The sequence below is a fragment of the Bos grunniens genome, chromosome 6, assembly GCF_055505025.1.
Source record: "Bos grunniens cultivar Pamir isolate PY7600 chromosome 6, Bosgru_T2T1.0, whole genome shotgun sequence".
Classification (NCBI taxonomy): domain Eukaryota; kingdom Metazoa; phylum Chordata; class Mammalia; order Artiodactyla; family Bovidae; genus Bos; species Bos grunniens.
Window position 1 is genome coordinate 62,880,016 of NC_141170.1, and position 15,195 is coordinate 62,895,210.

Sequence of the window (15,195 nt, forward strand, 5' to 3'; positions counted from 1 at the left end):
ATCCTCTGGAGAAGGAAATGGCAACCCACTCCAGTACTCTTGCCTGGAAAATCCCATGGACCAAGGAGCATAGTAGGCTACAGTCCATGGGGTTGCATTAAGAGTCGGACGTAACCGAGCAACTTCACTTCACATGCTGGACCCTGGACCTCAGGATCACTTTGTAAGTCCTGTCTCTTGGGGTCTAGGTCAGAACTAGCCTTGAGCCAGTTCCTTCCTTATCAGCTCACCAGTAGGTCTCCCATAGAAGTCTCTAAGTAGAAAGCAAGTTCCACCAGCTGCCCTTCCCTGTGAGTCATAGGTGTGTCTTGTGAATCTTAATGATCCTTCCAGGAGGATCCTCCTTAGTACACAAAGCAGGAAGGATTCAGGTATCTTTTGCTATGAAAGAGGTACATTTCTTCTCCTCCTCCCTAGTTTAATGATTTTCATACATATTTCATGCAACTATTTTATCCTTGGTACAAGTCACAAAGCCCTGTCTTTTAGGTGTCATGCCTTTGAATATGTTGGGGAAGGAACAGTAAAGAAGCAAAGGTGGAGGCGAGGAGGGTGGTATGCAAGGGTGCACTGTGGTTGGAGTACATCTTTTGTAACATAAGACTGAAGACCTATGTTAACTGTTGAAGGGCATTTTTCAAAAGTATGTGTTCTAAACCTGAAGTCACCAGCCTTCTGAGAACTTTTTATTAAAAGTAAAAATCATAGATATTTTTCTCTGGATGTACATAGACATGATGATACAGACATTAAAAATGGATCTGCTACTTTAGACTTTAATGGTGAGACATGAACAAAAACATACAGACAAATAAACAACTGTTTGCTACATTGAATTAGAAAAATACTGAAATTCATCCCATCCTCATGTTCAAGAAAACCTTTATATGTCATGTAAATAGCAAAAAAAAAAAAAAGAAAATGCTTAGCATTGTAAAATTCAGATTTTTTCCTTTAAAATGGCTTTTTACAAATTCTATGAAAATGAGTTGATTATTTCAGTATTTGCAAAATTTTGACTTGAATGTCTATCAATAACAATGAATCAAACTTTTTAAAACCTATTTTTTTTTTTTGTCACACCCTTTTCCATGTACACTCTGACTCATGGCCCCAAGTATTCTGAACAAGTGACCACCTCCTCCCCTAATTTTACTCTGACTTAGCATTTCAGGGGGAAAGTAATGTTTGAGCCAAAAAAAAAATCCTTATACTACAAAAGCAAATGTAAAAGTTCAAGTCTAGCATTTTCTTGCTGTGTCACTTTAATCCTTTCTTTTTTTTTTAAATTTTATTTTATTTTTAAACTTCACAATATTGTATTAGTTTTGCCAAATATCGAAATGAATCCGCCACAGGTATACATGTTTGCTTTACAGTGTGTTGGTTTCCGCCATATAGCAACATGAATCAGCCATAGACATACATATGTTCCCTTCCTCTTGAACCTCCCTCCCATGCCATCCCACCCTCTAGATTGTCACAGAGCATTGGGTTGAGCTCCCTGAGTCATACAGCAAATTCCCACTGGCTATCTGGTTTACATAGGGTAATGTATATGTTTCAGTACTACTCTGTCCATTCGTCCCACATTCTCCTTCCCCTGCTATGTCCATAAATCTGTTCTGTCTGCATCTCTATTGCTGCCCTACAAATAGATTCATCAGTACCATTTTTCTAGGTAATGAATCAAAATTAATAGATAATCACTTGACTTACTGTTAGAGTATAAAGGTATCGTATCTGTGTGATACTTTCTACAAGTGAAGAGACATTTGTACTCTTTATTCATAATTTTGAAAGTCCTGCTTTGTTTGAAAAAATTTTTTTGAACTATAGCTTCTGCTAGTTGATGAAAAAAGTATTACAATAATGATGTAGGCTTTTGTGTTGTAATCCTTCTGTAATTTTTATTCTTATCCTAAGGACTGTTTTGGAATTTTGTAAATTGAGACTCAATTATTTGTTCATTATACATTTCATATTCTTCATCTGAGCTGTATTTAAGGCACCCTTGTGTTCTCTGAATTCAGATTTGTGTGATTTAGTTAGACATGCAGTTCAGTTCAGTTCAGTTCAGTCCCTCAGTCGTGTCTGACTCTTTGCGACCCCATGAATCGCAGCACGCCAGGCCTCCCTGTCCATCACCAACTCTGGGAGTTCACTCTAACTCACGTCCATCGAGTCAGTGATGCCATCTCATCCTCTGTCGTCCCCTTCTCCTCCTGCCCCCAATCCCTCCCAGCATCAGAGTCTTTTCCAATGAGTCGACTCTTTGCATGAGGTGGCCAAAGTACTGGAGTTTCAGCTTTAGCATCATTCTTTCCAAAGAAATCCCAGGGCTGATCTCCTTCAGAATGGACTGGTTGGATCTCCTTGCAGTTCAAGGGACTCTCAAGAGTCTTCTCCAACACCACAGTTCAGAAGCATCAATTCTTCGGCGCTCAGCCTTCTTCACAGTCCAACTCTCACATCCATACATGACCACTGGAAAAACCATAGCCTTGACTAGATGGACTTTTATGTAACCTCAAAACAGCTTTCCCCTGCTGCTAATGATTCCAGTGTTTTTCTTTTGAATTCAATTGTGTAATGACCTATAGTTAGTCTGTTGTAGTTAGTATGTTGCAAATTGTAAGAATTGTATTTTTTTAAAACAAACATTCTGTGTAAAGATATGGTCCATTTGGGGTGTGTAATTGATTATTGTTTTTGGCGTGGGTGTCATGCCCACATAATGGGTAAGTGTAGATTATAAAGAGAGATCTTTAACGTTAATTAGCATTTATGCCACTGCTTTTCTTGGCAATTTTAGTGATTTAAAAATATGAGAACAAATAACATCTGTAGGTAGTTGAAGATTCACTTTGGTAGTCAGTTATTTTTTTGAAACTTGGTTCACATAATGTTATTTTAAAGGTTGTTAACATCCATGCATGTATTTTATGCAGTATCTGCTGTATAGTAGTTTACTAAATGAAAAAAAATACAATTTATTCTGCTACTATGTTGTTGACACGTTTTTAGTCTTTCAAACGAAGAGTGTTCATACTTTTAAGGACTTTAAGAAGTAATAGTTCATATTATCACTTTACCAGGAAGACCAACCATTCTTTTCTCTAATTAATAAAACAGTTGTCTCATTCTAGCTGAGTGTTTGTGTTATGTAAGGCACACATTATGCTCTTTAAAAGCACCATCTCATTAACCCTTATGATATTCCTAGGCAGCAGACCTTGTTTTTATTCCCCTTTAGTAAATGAGGAAATTGGACTCAGGTCTGTTGAATAACTTGACCAAGATCACCAAAGCATAGTAACAAAACAGGATGATAGCTACTGCTTTTATTAATGGGTTTTTAATTTTTGCAAATCACCCATGCTTTATATTTCAAATTTAATAGCAATCTGCAGTTTCTAGGAAAATTGATGGGAGAATAATAGAGCAGAAAGGAAGGAGCATGGGCTTTGCACTCAGGATGGAATTCACCTTGAATGCTGGTTTTTGCCTTCTATTAGCTATGCCACTAGGAGAAGGCAATGGCAACCCACTCCAGTACTCTTGCCTGGAAAATCCCATGGGTGGAGGAGCCTGGTAGGCTACACTCCGTGGGGTCGCTAAGAGTCGGACACGACTGAGCGACTTCCTTTCACTTTTCACGTTCATGCATTGGAGAAGGAAATAGCAAGCCACTCCAGTGTTCTTGCCTGGAGAATCCCAGGGACAGGGGAGCCTGGTGTGCTGCCGTCGATGGGGTCGCACAGAGTCGGACATGACTGAAGCGACTTAGGAGCAGCAGCAGCAGCTATGCCACTTGGGCCAGAGAATCTCCTTTCCTTATTGGTAGGATTAGGACAGCAAGTTCTACCTCATCAGTCTATTAAGGAGATGAAATATGAGATGTAGATACATAAACCCGTAATAAAATGCTTTTGACATAATAGATATTAGAATATAAAATAGCTTGAGATAATTTATTTATAGATAAATGAGAATATAAATGGATAATCACCAGTTTTAAAAACAGCTTGTTTTCTGTGTTGAGCTAATTTTCATCTTCAGTAGATCAAATGAACTTGGTTGATAGATTTGGTAATTGCTTGCAGGTGGATACTGAATTGCAAAATCAATACAAATCATTGCATACTTTTTTCTTTATATTTATAAAAATTAAGGCAACAAAATATGCTTTAAAATACCACTAATGGATGTACTTAAAAGAGTTCAAAACCTTTTTTTTTTTTTTTAACTACTTTGCATGTTTTTTTTTCCAGTAAGTTAAAGTTAAGTTTTTTATTAAGCATGAAGGTTTTAAATAGGTCTTATAGAGCTACCGGAGAAGGCAATGGCACCCCACTCCAGTACTCTTGCCTGGAAAATCCCATGGAAGGAGGAGCCTGGTGGCCTGTAGTCCATGGGGTCGCTAAGAGTCAGACACGACTGAGTGACTTCACTTTCTCTTTTTACTTTCAAGCATTGGAGAAGGAAATGGCAACCCACTCCAGTGTTCTTGCCTGGAGAATCCCAGGGACGGGGGAGCCTGGTGGGCTGCCATCTATGGGGTCGCACAGAGTCGGACATGACTGAAGTGACTTAGCATAGTAGTAGTACTAGTAGTACTAGTAGTAGTAGTACTAGTAGTAGTATAGAGCTATGCTGCCTGAGTTTGAATCCCAGGTTTGTTACTTAAGAGCTGTGTGACTTTTGGAAAGTAACTGCTTTGTTTGCCAATTTTCTTCTTAAAAAGTGCATATAATTATAGCTCTTCTTTGGATGTTTGGGACTAAATGCACAGACATACACATTGTGAGTGTGTGTGTGTATTTATAAAATTTTGAGACCTGAGTCTGATATATAGTAAGTGCTCAATAATAATTAGAGGTATTTATTATTAGCAGAAGTTATCAAAGATGTAGAAAATTTGAGTGGTGTTCTAATCAGGGGTTCAAATTATTAATATATATTTATGTCAGTGACATACAAATTTGAGGAAATGATTATAGCCATATCACAGTGTCAAGAATCTGGAGATGAACAAATAAAGGATTAATTATTTTGCAACACTTAGATAAACTTGTATGCCCTCTCCTGTCACAGACAGCTTCTATCCTGACTTTAAATAATGATTATTACCCTCATACTTTAAAAAAATATTGTACCTCTTAAGTATATCCCAAACAATATGCTACAGTTTTGACTGTCTTGTGGACTTAAAAATGCAATCATATAGTAACTCTTCTTACTAAGCTCATGTTGCTTAACTTTGAAACTTCTCTGTGTTGATACATACAGTTGCAAACTATTTTCATTGCTGTATAATAATTCATTGTATGGCTATACCATGATATCCATTCTTCTATTATATTTCATATGCTCAACATATTCTAGTATTTTACATATAAACAATATACTTATATGTGTAAGTTTATAACTTACATAATAAAATAGACTGATGCTAATATATATGTTGATGAATTTTGACAAGTATGAATACCTATGTGAGCACTACCACAATAAGAATAGAGAACATTTCTACCACTCCTCAAAAATCACCTGTGCACATAGGTAGTAAATTATTCTATCACCTGCATTGGGCAACCACTGATTTCACTGTAAATTAGTTTTTGCTGTTTTAGGGTTTCATACAAATGATGTCATACAGCAAAAAACACTGTGTTTGATATCTTTTATTCAACCTGATGTTTTTGAGATGCATCCACGTGGCTGCATGTCAGTTTGTTGTTGTGGCTGTTGAATGTTGTTCTTTTGTGTGATTCTTCCACAGCTTCTTTTAACGTTTGCATGTTGACATGTACTTGAGTGGTTTTTCTTGGGGCACGTTCTACATGCATGTCTATTGAATATATACCTAAGAGTAAAGTTGCTGTCGTAGGATATTGCTTATGTTCCATTTTGGAAGGTAATACAAAGTGGTTCTCACCATTGAATGGTTATGCCTACTTACTTTAACACCAGCGGCGTATGTGTTTTCCTTTTGTCTCATACCCTCAACAGCATTTTGTTATTTAAAAAATTTTAGCTGTACAGGTGGGTGGGTAGTGATATTTCATTGTTTTTTTTTTTTTTTTTTTAACGTCTCTGCTTTTTATTTATTTATTTATCTTTACTTTACAATATTGTATTGGTTTTGCCATATATCAACATGCATCCGCCATGGGTGTACACACATTCCCCATCCTGAACTCCCCTCCTGCCTCCCTCTCCATACCTCCCTCTGGGTCATCCCAGTGCACCAGCCCCAAGCTTCCTGTATCCTGCATTGAACCTGGACTGGTGATTTGTTTCTTATATGATATTATACATGTTTTAATGCCATTCTCTCAAATCATCCCCCGCTCCCTCTCCCACAGAGTCCAAAAGACTGTTCTATACATTGGTGTCTCTTTTGCTGTCTCGCACACAGGGTTGTCGTTACCATCTTTCTAAATTACATATATATGCGTTAGTTTACTGTATTGGTGTTTTTCTTTCTGGCTTACTTCACTCTGTATAATAGGCTCCAGTTTCATCCACCTCATCAGAACTGATTCAAGTGTATTCTTTTTAATGGCTGAGTAATACTCCATTGTGTATATGTACCACTGCTTTCTTATCCATTCATCTGCTGATGGACATCTAGGTTGCTTCCATGTCCTGACTACTGTAAACAGTGCTGTGATGAACATTGGGGTACACGTGTCTCTTTCAATTCTGGTTTCCTCGGTGTGTATGCCCAGCAGTGGGATTGCTGGGTCGTATGGCAGTTCTAATTCCAGTTTTTTAAGGACTCTCCACACCGTTCTCCGTAGTGGCTGTACTAGTTTGCATTCCCACCAACAGTGTAAGAGGGTTCCCTTTTCTCCACACCCTCTCCAGCATTTATTGCTTATAGACTTTTGGATCGCAGCCATTCTGACTGGTGTGAAATGATACCTCATTGTGGTTTTGATTTTCATTTCTCTGATAATGAGTGATGTTGAGCATCCTTTCATGTGTTTGTTAGCCATCTGTATGTCTTCTTTGTAGAAATGTCTATTTAGTTCTTTGGCCCATTTTTTGATTGGGTCGTTTATTTTTCTGGAATTGAGCTGCAGGAGTTGCTTGTATATTTTTGAGATTAGTTGTTTGTCAGTTGCTTCATTTGCTATTATTTTCTCCCATTCTGAGGTCTGTCTTTTCACTTTGTTTATAGTTTCTTTTGTTGTGCAGAAGCTTTTAATTTTAATTAGATCCCATTTGTTTATTTTTGCTTTTATTTCCAGTATTCTGGGAGGAGGGTCATAGAGGATCCTGCTGTGATGTATGTCGGAGAGTGTTTTGCCTGTGTTCTCCTCTAAGATTTTTACAGTTTCTGGTCTTATGTTTAGATCTTTAATCCATTTTGAGTTTATTTTTGTGTATGGTGTTAGAAAGTGTTCTAGTTTCATTCCTTTACAAATGGTTGACCAGTTTTCCCACCACCACGTGTTAAAGAGATTGTCTTTTCTCCACTGTATATTCTTGCCTCCTTTGTCAAAGATAAGGTGTCCATAAGTGCATGGGTTTATCTCTGGGCTTTCTATTTTGTTCCATTGATCTATATTTCTGTGTTTGTGCCAGTACCATACTGTCTTGATGACTGGCTTTGTAGTAGAGCCTGAAGTCAGGCAGGTTGATTCCTCCAGTACCATTCTTCTTTCTCAAGATTGCTTTGGTTATTCGAGGTTTTTTGTATTTCCATACAAATTGTGAAATTATTTGTTCTAGCTCTGTGAAAAATACCATTGGTATAGCTTGATAGGCATTGCATTAAATCTATAGATTGCTTTGGGTAGTATACTCATTTTTACTATATTGATTCTTCTGATCCATGAACATGGTATATTTCTCCATCTATTAGTGTTCTCTTTGATTTCTTTCATCAGTGTTTTATAGTTTTCTATATATAGGTCTTTATTTTCTTTAGGCAGATATATTCCTAAGTCTTTTACTCTTTTCATTGCAATGGTGAATGGAATTGTTTCCTTAATTTCTCTTTCTATTTTCTCATTATTAGTGCATAGGAATGCAAGGGATTTCTGTGTGTTGATTTTATATCCTACAACTTTACTATATTCATTGATTAACTCTAGTAATTTCCTGGTAGAGCCTTTAGGGTTTTCTATGTAGAGGATCATGTTATCTGCAAACAGTGAGAGTTTTACTTCTTCTTTTCCAATTTGGATTCCTTTTATTTCTTTTTCTGCTCTGATTGCTGTGGCCAAAACTTCCAAAACTATGTTGAATAGTAGTGGTGAGAGTGGGCACCCTTGTCTTGTTCCTGACTTTAGAGGAAATGCTTTCAATTTTTCACCATTGAGGATAATGTTTGCTGTGGGTTTGTCATATATAGCTTTTATTATGTTGAGGTATGTTCCTTCTATTCCTGCTTTCTGGAGAGTTTTTATCATAAATGGATGTTGAATTTTGTCAAAGGCTTTCTCTGCATCTATTGAGATAATCATATGGTTTTTCTTTTTCAATTTGTTAATGTGGTGTATTACATTGATTTGCAGATATTGAAGAATCCTTGCATCCCTGGGATAAAGCCCACTTGGTCATGGTGTATGGTCTTTTTAATGTGTTGTTGGATTCTGATTGCTAGAATTTTATTAAGGATTTTTGCATTTATGTTCATCAGTGATATTGGCCTGTAGTTTTATTTTTTTGTGGCATCTTTGTCAGGTTTTGGTATTAGGGTGATGGTGGCCTCATAGAATGAGTTTGGAAGTTTACTTTTCTCTGCAATTTTCTTGAAGAGTTTGAGTAGGATAGGTGTCAGCTCTTCTCTAAATTTTTGATAGAATTCAGCTGTGAAGCTGTCTGGACCTGGGCTTTTATTTGCTGGAAGATTTCTGATTACAGTTTCAATTTCTGTGCTTGTGATGGGTCTGTTAAGATTTTCTATTTCTTCCTGGTCCAGTTTTGGAAAGTTGTACTTTTCTAAGAATTTGTCCATTTCTTCCACGTTGTCCATTTTATTGGCATATAATTGCTGATAGTAGTCTCTTATGATCCTTTATATTTCTGTGTTGTCTGTTTTGATCTCTCCATTTTCATTTCTAATTTTATTGATTTGATTTTTCTTCCTTTGTTTCTTGATGAGCCTGTATTGCTATGACCTTTCCCCTTAGCACTGCTTACATATTTTCAATTATACTCTTAGAACTAGACAGATTTTGATTAAGTACTGTGAAGCTAAGACAAAAACATCATAAATACTTCAGCAAATATGTTCACTTGCTTTTATGAATTATAAAAAGTGAGAAGCAAATACTTGTAAAATCCATTAAAATCACTTTCTTTAAGGCTATTTAGAAAAACACATTTATGGAATGTGGCCATTGTATTTTAGTAAAATAAAACTTATTTTTGAATATTTGTTTTTCTACCAAAGAAAATATATGTGTCTATAATTAATCCTTACTCAAGATAGTAACATGTGGTTTACATATGTGTTTTAATGGCTCTATTTTTCCCTTTGCTTTAAGCTATTTCCGTGAGAGAAGAAATGTTGCTACCTCAACTGGAAAATCTGTGACACAGCAAAGTGAGTCTCCTATTTTAAAGTCTGTAAATTAGGTAGTACTCATTTGATAGTCTTATATGTGTTAAAATCACAATCAAGAAGGCAACCCACCTGTGGAATAGGGAGTAGTGGGAATAACTCTCTACCAGGGTTCATAGTACTCCAGACACTTTTAAAAGTGAATGAATGAAAAACAGTAATTAATATACATGCAGACTCCTGGAAATTTGCACATGTTAATATAAAATTTTTTTCTACAGTCTTCGTTTATTATTAACCACAGTCAAAGGCATTTAACTAAGTTATGTGGTTTCCGAGTCTGAACTACAGGGTGTATATTTATGGAAAGTAATTTTGCCATGGTAACAAGGAAGGGTGACATTCATTGCTGTGGTCAACTGCTCACTAACAGAGGCTTTTCTTTCTTGTTTTTGAAAATTCTGCTTATGCAAGTTCAGGAACATTCTTCTCAATGATAAGTTAGCAAGCTCTTGGTTAGTGAGCCTTTAAAAGAGTTTGCAACAGCAGAAAATGGAAATGTTAAGAATTCTTTATTGTAGATCTGTGTAATTCAGGGATAGTGGAAATTCTCTTGAAATAATTTATATCCAGGTGTGCTAGCAGTTATGGTGTTAGAGGGATTATATTAAGTGGATTCTGGCATTTTGAATGCTATTAATATCTAGCTGTCAGTGAACTTTTAATGATCATTTGTGGAAAATTACAGTAAAGATTAATTTTCTGCCATTATTTAGAAATTAACATTATAAATATATTGTGACAGTTTCCATTGTATGGGGAAATGTGTTTAATTATGTGGATCTTTGAGGTTAGCAAGAACAAATATGACACATCACACTTGTGATATATCTTAGTTGTGAAGTGAGGGATGTCTACAGAAAGAAAACCACAGTTAGAGTTGATTTGGAGGTAAGAATTATGAGCGTAATTTGGACTCTTAGAATAAAGCTGAAATTGTGATATTGTTATGAAATAATTAAATACATGCTTTTGTAAAAAAAAAAAAAATCACATTATTCTCATCTTTCCATCTCATTCTGTCATTCCCCCAAAAGATACAAATGAGGAGAATTCATCTTCCATTCTACCTTATGGAGAGACCTTTCTCCTCCAGAGACTAGAAAATTCCAAGGTTAGTCCTATACATTTTAATTTTTTTCCATATTCAGTTCTTTGCTTTTCTGCCTTTACATGCCTCTTCATTTTCCTTTAAGCTGTTTGAAGAATGTGTTATATGGAATAAAAATTTCTAGTGAGTAAATTTCTGTTCAGTAAAATCATGGTAAATTGATATCTTAAAATATATATTACAAAAACACATTTTAGTTTGTTTTTAGGGATACAGATCAATGAGTTTTCAAAATTTACCACAAGGTACTTTAAAAAAAGAGAAAAGAAAAACTCCATTAAAAAGTAAAGCAAACTGACAGAAGCCCTTGATTTTACTTTTCCTTATATCCAAATACAGACAGACTTCTATTTCCTCTCCAGAACTTTTGCTCTTTTGGTATTTTATTTGTTGGTCAAGATTAAGTTGGAAGACAAAAAATAAGTGGGAAAGTAAATCAGGTTTTAGCATCTTATGTTCTTAGTTGAAAATATGTACTAATGATTTAAATAAAATACTGAAGGCATCAAAAGACTGTGTTTACTTTTGTCTCACTAATTAAGTTGTTTTTGTTGAAAATTGAGCTAAACAATAGACATTTGCTTAATAAAACTAAACCCAAATGCTGTGGATCTTTGTAGAATATTGTGACCCTGAAAAAAATATATATATATTCTTTTTTATAGAAGAGATCTATAAAGAATGAATTTTGGACCCAGGAAGAAACACTCAAAGGGGAAACAACTACTGAAAGAAACTCATTTTTTGTCAAATCAAGGTATGAGGACATGATTGATGATGATTAATTCTTTTGAATAGAATGTTATACACGATTCATTGTTCAACTCTTGTTCATATTTCTAAGAAAATAATTTATATTGGAAATTTCAAATCCTTTATTTTGATAACAGCATTCATTTTAATAATTTAGAGTCTGTAAATTGATTCTATAATCTATAGCACACTATTTTTGTCTTTTCATATTTGAAACCATTTTCTGCTTTTCAGAGTGGCAAATATGTGGTAACTATGTTTGCATTTTAAAGACAGGAAGTTACCTCAATATGAAGAAGAAAGGGGCAATGCCAAAAATGTCACTATGTGAGATACAGAATTTTTACAGATGTAATGTAGAAGTTCAGCAGTGATAAGCAGCTTGAAAATTATCCAGTTATTTGGATCAACATGAGGTTAAACAGAGTATGTAAGGCACCAAGTTAAATTTTACTTTTCCTCTCAGTTTTATTAGCACTTGATATAGTGCATCATTACCTAACATTTGTCTTCTGGTTTATGCTTTATTCTCAAAGGCTGACACTGTTGAGGGTTTCTTTAAATTGGAATAAATAATTGAGTATCTTCAGTAAGCATTTGAACCTATTACAATGCAGAATATGGAGGGAGCCAAATTAATCCTTCTTTAAGGAAGCAGTGGTGGCTCAACATTAAAAAATCCACCTGCCAATGCAGGAGACACAGGAGATGCAGGTTCGATTCCTGGGTCAGGAAGATCCCCTGGAGGAGGGCATGGCAACCCACTCCAGTATTCTTGCCTGGAGAATGCCGTGGATTCTCCCATGGACAGAGGAACCTGGTAGGCTACAGTGCATAGGGTCACAAAGAGTTGGACATGATTGAAGTAACTGAGCACTCAGACACGCGCACAAGGAAGCGGTGGTTTTTAGAACTCCATGTCCAGAAGGATGTAATTTGACCTCTCAGCCTATCTGTTTCATTGATTAGCAAAAACTTCTTTGTACTGAGTTTTGTTATACATAAATGGCTGAGCGAGTCTGTTTTTTCTTAAATCTATAGGAAAGTAATTAGCAATTGTGTATTCCCATAAATATTACGCATTACACAGCTTTTACCTTCTGATGTCCTGGACCTTTCTTGTTTTTTATTAGCTACTTTCTAAGTCTAGTTTTTCCTCATCTAGTTTTTTTCCTTAATCTTGCAAAATAATACTAAAGATTTCACTTTGTTTTATTGCATGATGATGGAGCAGAGGGTCTTTGGAGTCCTTTTATGGAGAGGCAGAGAAAGGACAACAAGTGGAAATAAGATCTCCAGTGTCTCTCTTCACAATGTTGTGGTTCATGATCTTGCCTGTTAAGTGGCTGACCACATACTGGTGCTGGTGAAGTTTAAATTGTGATGCAGAGAACACGGCAGTCTCCATCCTTAGTACTTACACTCAACCCCCCAAATAAACAGATCAGATTAAATGATACATAAAAGAAAAAGACACTACTTCTTATAGTATATGAATCCGTATTCAAATATATCTTAGGATAATGAGAGAGTTCTATTTTTCTCAAAGAGTTTTGAAGATTATCCAGAAGCATTAATTGAGCTCAGATTTTCTTGGCCTTAAATTTCTGTAATTGGTTGTTAATAAGTAGAAAAAGTCATCTATGGCTTGTCACATACAGTACTAGGAAGTATTAACACCATTCTTTTTCCATTTAGCATATATGATAACAGGACGGAAAATATAAGTGAAAACAAAGTAGAAGATATTTGGATACCTCGAGAGGACAAAAGCAATCTTCCTATAGACTCTGCTTCAGAATCAGAGTATTCAACAGTAGAAGAATGCTTTCAGAGTTTAAGAAGAAAAAATTCAAAGCCATCTAAATCAAGGACTCAAAAAGCAGCAAATTTGGACCCTGTTAATAGGCACAGTTATCCACTAAGCTCAACAAGTGGAAATGCTGATTCACCAGTTATTTCCTCAAATGTAATATCTCCCTATGCCTGTTTTTATGGATCATCTACAAGGAAGGTTAAATCCGGATGGCTTGACAAACTCTGTCCCCAAGGGTATGTGTTCTTTCTTTTTTTCCTTAAGGGCTTATTAAAAAAAAATTCAAGTGTATCCATTTCTAAACCTACTAGGTTGCTGCTGCTCCTCCCCACCCCACCCGTATGCATACAGAAACAGTTTTGAGAGACTTTTGATAACATTTTTGCAAATGCTGTTTCTTTAGATATATGAGGGACATGTGCCATGTACTGTATGGAATTCTGGGCTAAAAGATTCTGAAAGCAAATTAAAACTGAAAGTCCTAATTTCACATCTAGATCCTTAATGTTAGTTTCTAACTTTGCACCAAAATGGGCTACCCTGTGTTTCAATTTGTAGCAAAGAAAAACAACACAGATTGAGTTAGTATTACTCTGCCCACACTGTTTGGCTTTTGCTCATGTTATAACAGTGTTCTGTTTGGGAATACAAGGGTTATTGTAGTTAGGGAAAAGTAGGTCATTGTTAGATATTAGGCTTCACTGTTACAGATATATTGTTTTGAGTTTTGAATGTTGCACAAAAGGTCAGAGTCCCTTGAATATTATACTTTTAAAACAGATTTATCATTTCAGATGTTGACAAAGAAACTTCTGTCTTTAAGCATTTTACAGTACTGAGAAATCTTTGGAGAGGGATTATGTTTAATTAGAATTGTTTTCTGAATTTTGAGTGTCCTTTTGAAATATTTACTGGAAATGCTTCTCATGGATTATTAAATTATTTTGGGATTAAGAAGAGGTGGCAAGAATACACAGAAGAACTGTACAAAAAAGATCTTCATGACTCAGGTAATCATGATGATGTGATCACTCATCTAGAGCCAGACATCCTGGAATGTGAAGTCAAGTGGGCCTTAGGAAGCATCACTATGAACAAAGCTAGTGGAGGTGACGGAATTCCAGTTGAGCTATTTCAAATCCTGAAAGATGATGCTATGAAAGTGCTGCACTCAATATGCCAGCAAATTTGGAAAACTCAGCTGTGGCCACAGGACTGGAAGAGGTCAGTTTTCATTCCAATCCCAAAGAAAGGCAATACCAAAGAATGCTCAAACTACCGCACAATTGCACTCATCTCACACGCTGGTAAAGTAATGCTCAAAATTCTCCAAGCCAGGCTTCAGCAATATGTGAACTGTGAACTTCCAGATGTTCAAGCTGGTTTTAGAAAAGGCAGAGGAACCAGAGACCGAATTGCCAACATCCACTGGATTGTGGAAAAAGCAAGAGAGTTCCAGAAAAACATCTATTTCTGCTTTATTGACTATGCCAAAGCCTTTAACTGTGTGAATCACAATAAACTGGAAAATTCTTCAAAGATGGGAATACCAGACCACCTGACCTGCCTCTTGACAAACCTGTATGCAGGTCAGGAAGCAACAGTTAGAACTAGACATGGAACAACAGACTGGTTCCAAATAGGAAAAGGAGTACATCAAGGCTGTATATTGTCACCCTACTTATTTAACTTATATGCAGAATACATCATGAGAAACGCTGGGCTGGAAGAAGCACAAGCTAGAATCAAGATTGCTGGGAGAAATATCAATAACCTCAGATATGCAGATGACACCATCCTTATGGCAGAAAGTGAAGAGGAACTAAAGACCCTCTTGATGAAAGTGAAAGAGGAGAGTGAAAAAGTTGGCTTAAAGCTCAACATTCAGAAAACTAAGATCATGGCATCCAGTCCCATCACTTCATGGCA

At 36.0% G+C, this 15,195-nt stretch overlaps 1 protein-coding gene across 11 annotated transcripts in view; it reads left to right on the forward strand.

Annotated features, from left to right (window-relative positions):
- Positions 1 to 15,195, forward strand: part of ARAP2 (ArfGAP with RhoGAP domain, ankyrin repeat and PH domain 2) — a 585,721-nt gene that overhangs the window by 405,566 nt on the left and 164,960 nt on the right. For all 11 annotated transcript variants that reach the window (XR_015165502.1, XR_015165503.1, XM_086406188.1 and 8 more), the window contains exons 4-7: positions 9,510 to 9,568; positions 10,624 to 10,700; positions 11,363 to 11,454; positions 13,149 to 13,502. Coding sequence is in view for 9 of the 11 variants with exons in the window: in XM_086406188.1 (XP_086262314.1) it covers positions 9,510 to 9,568; positions 10,624 to 10,700; positions 11,363 to 11,454; positions 13,149 to 13,502 (582 nt within the window). In the remaining 2 variants the exon portion in view is untranslated. The remainder of the gene's footprint in view (positions 1 to 9,509; positions 9,569 to 10,623; positions 10,701 to 11,362; positions 11,455 to 13,148; positions 13,503 to 15,195) is intronic.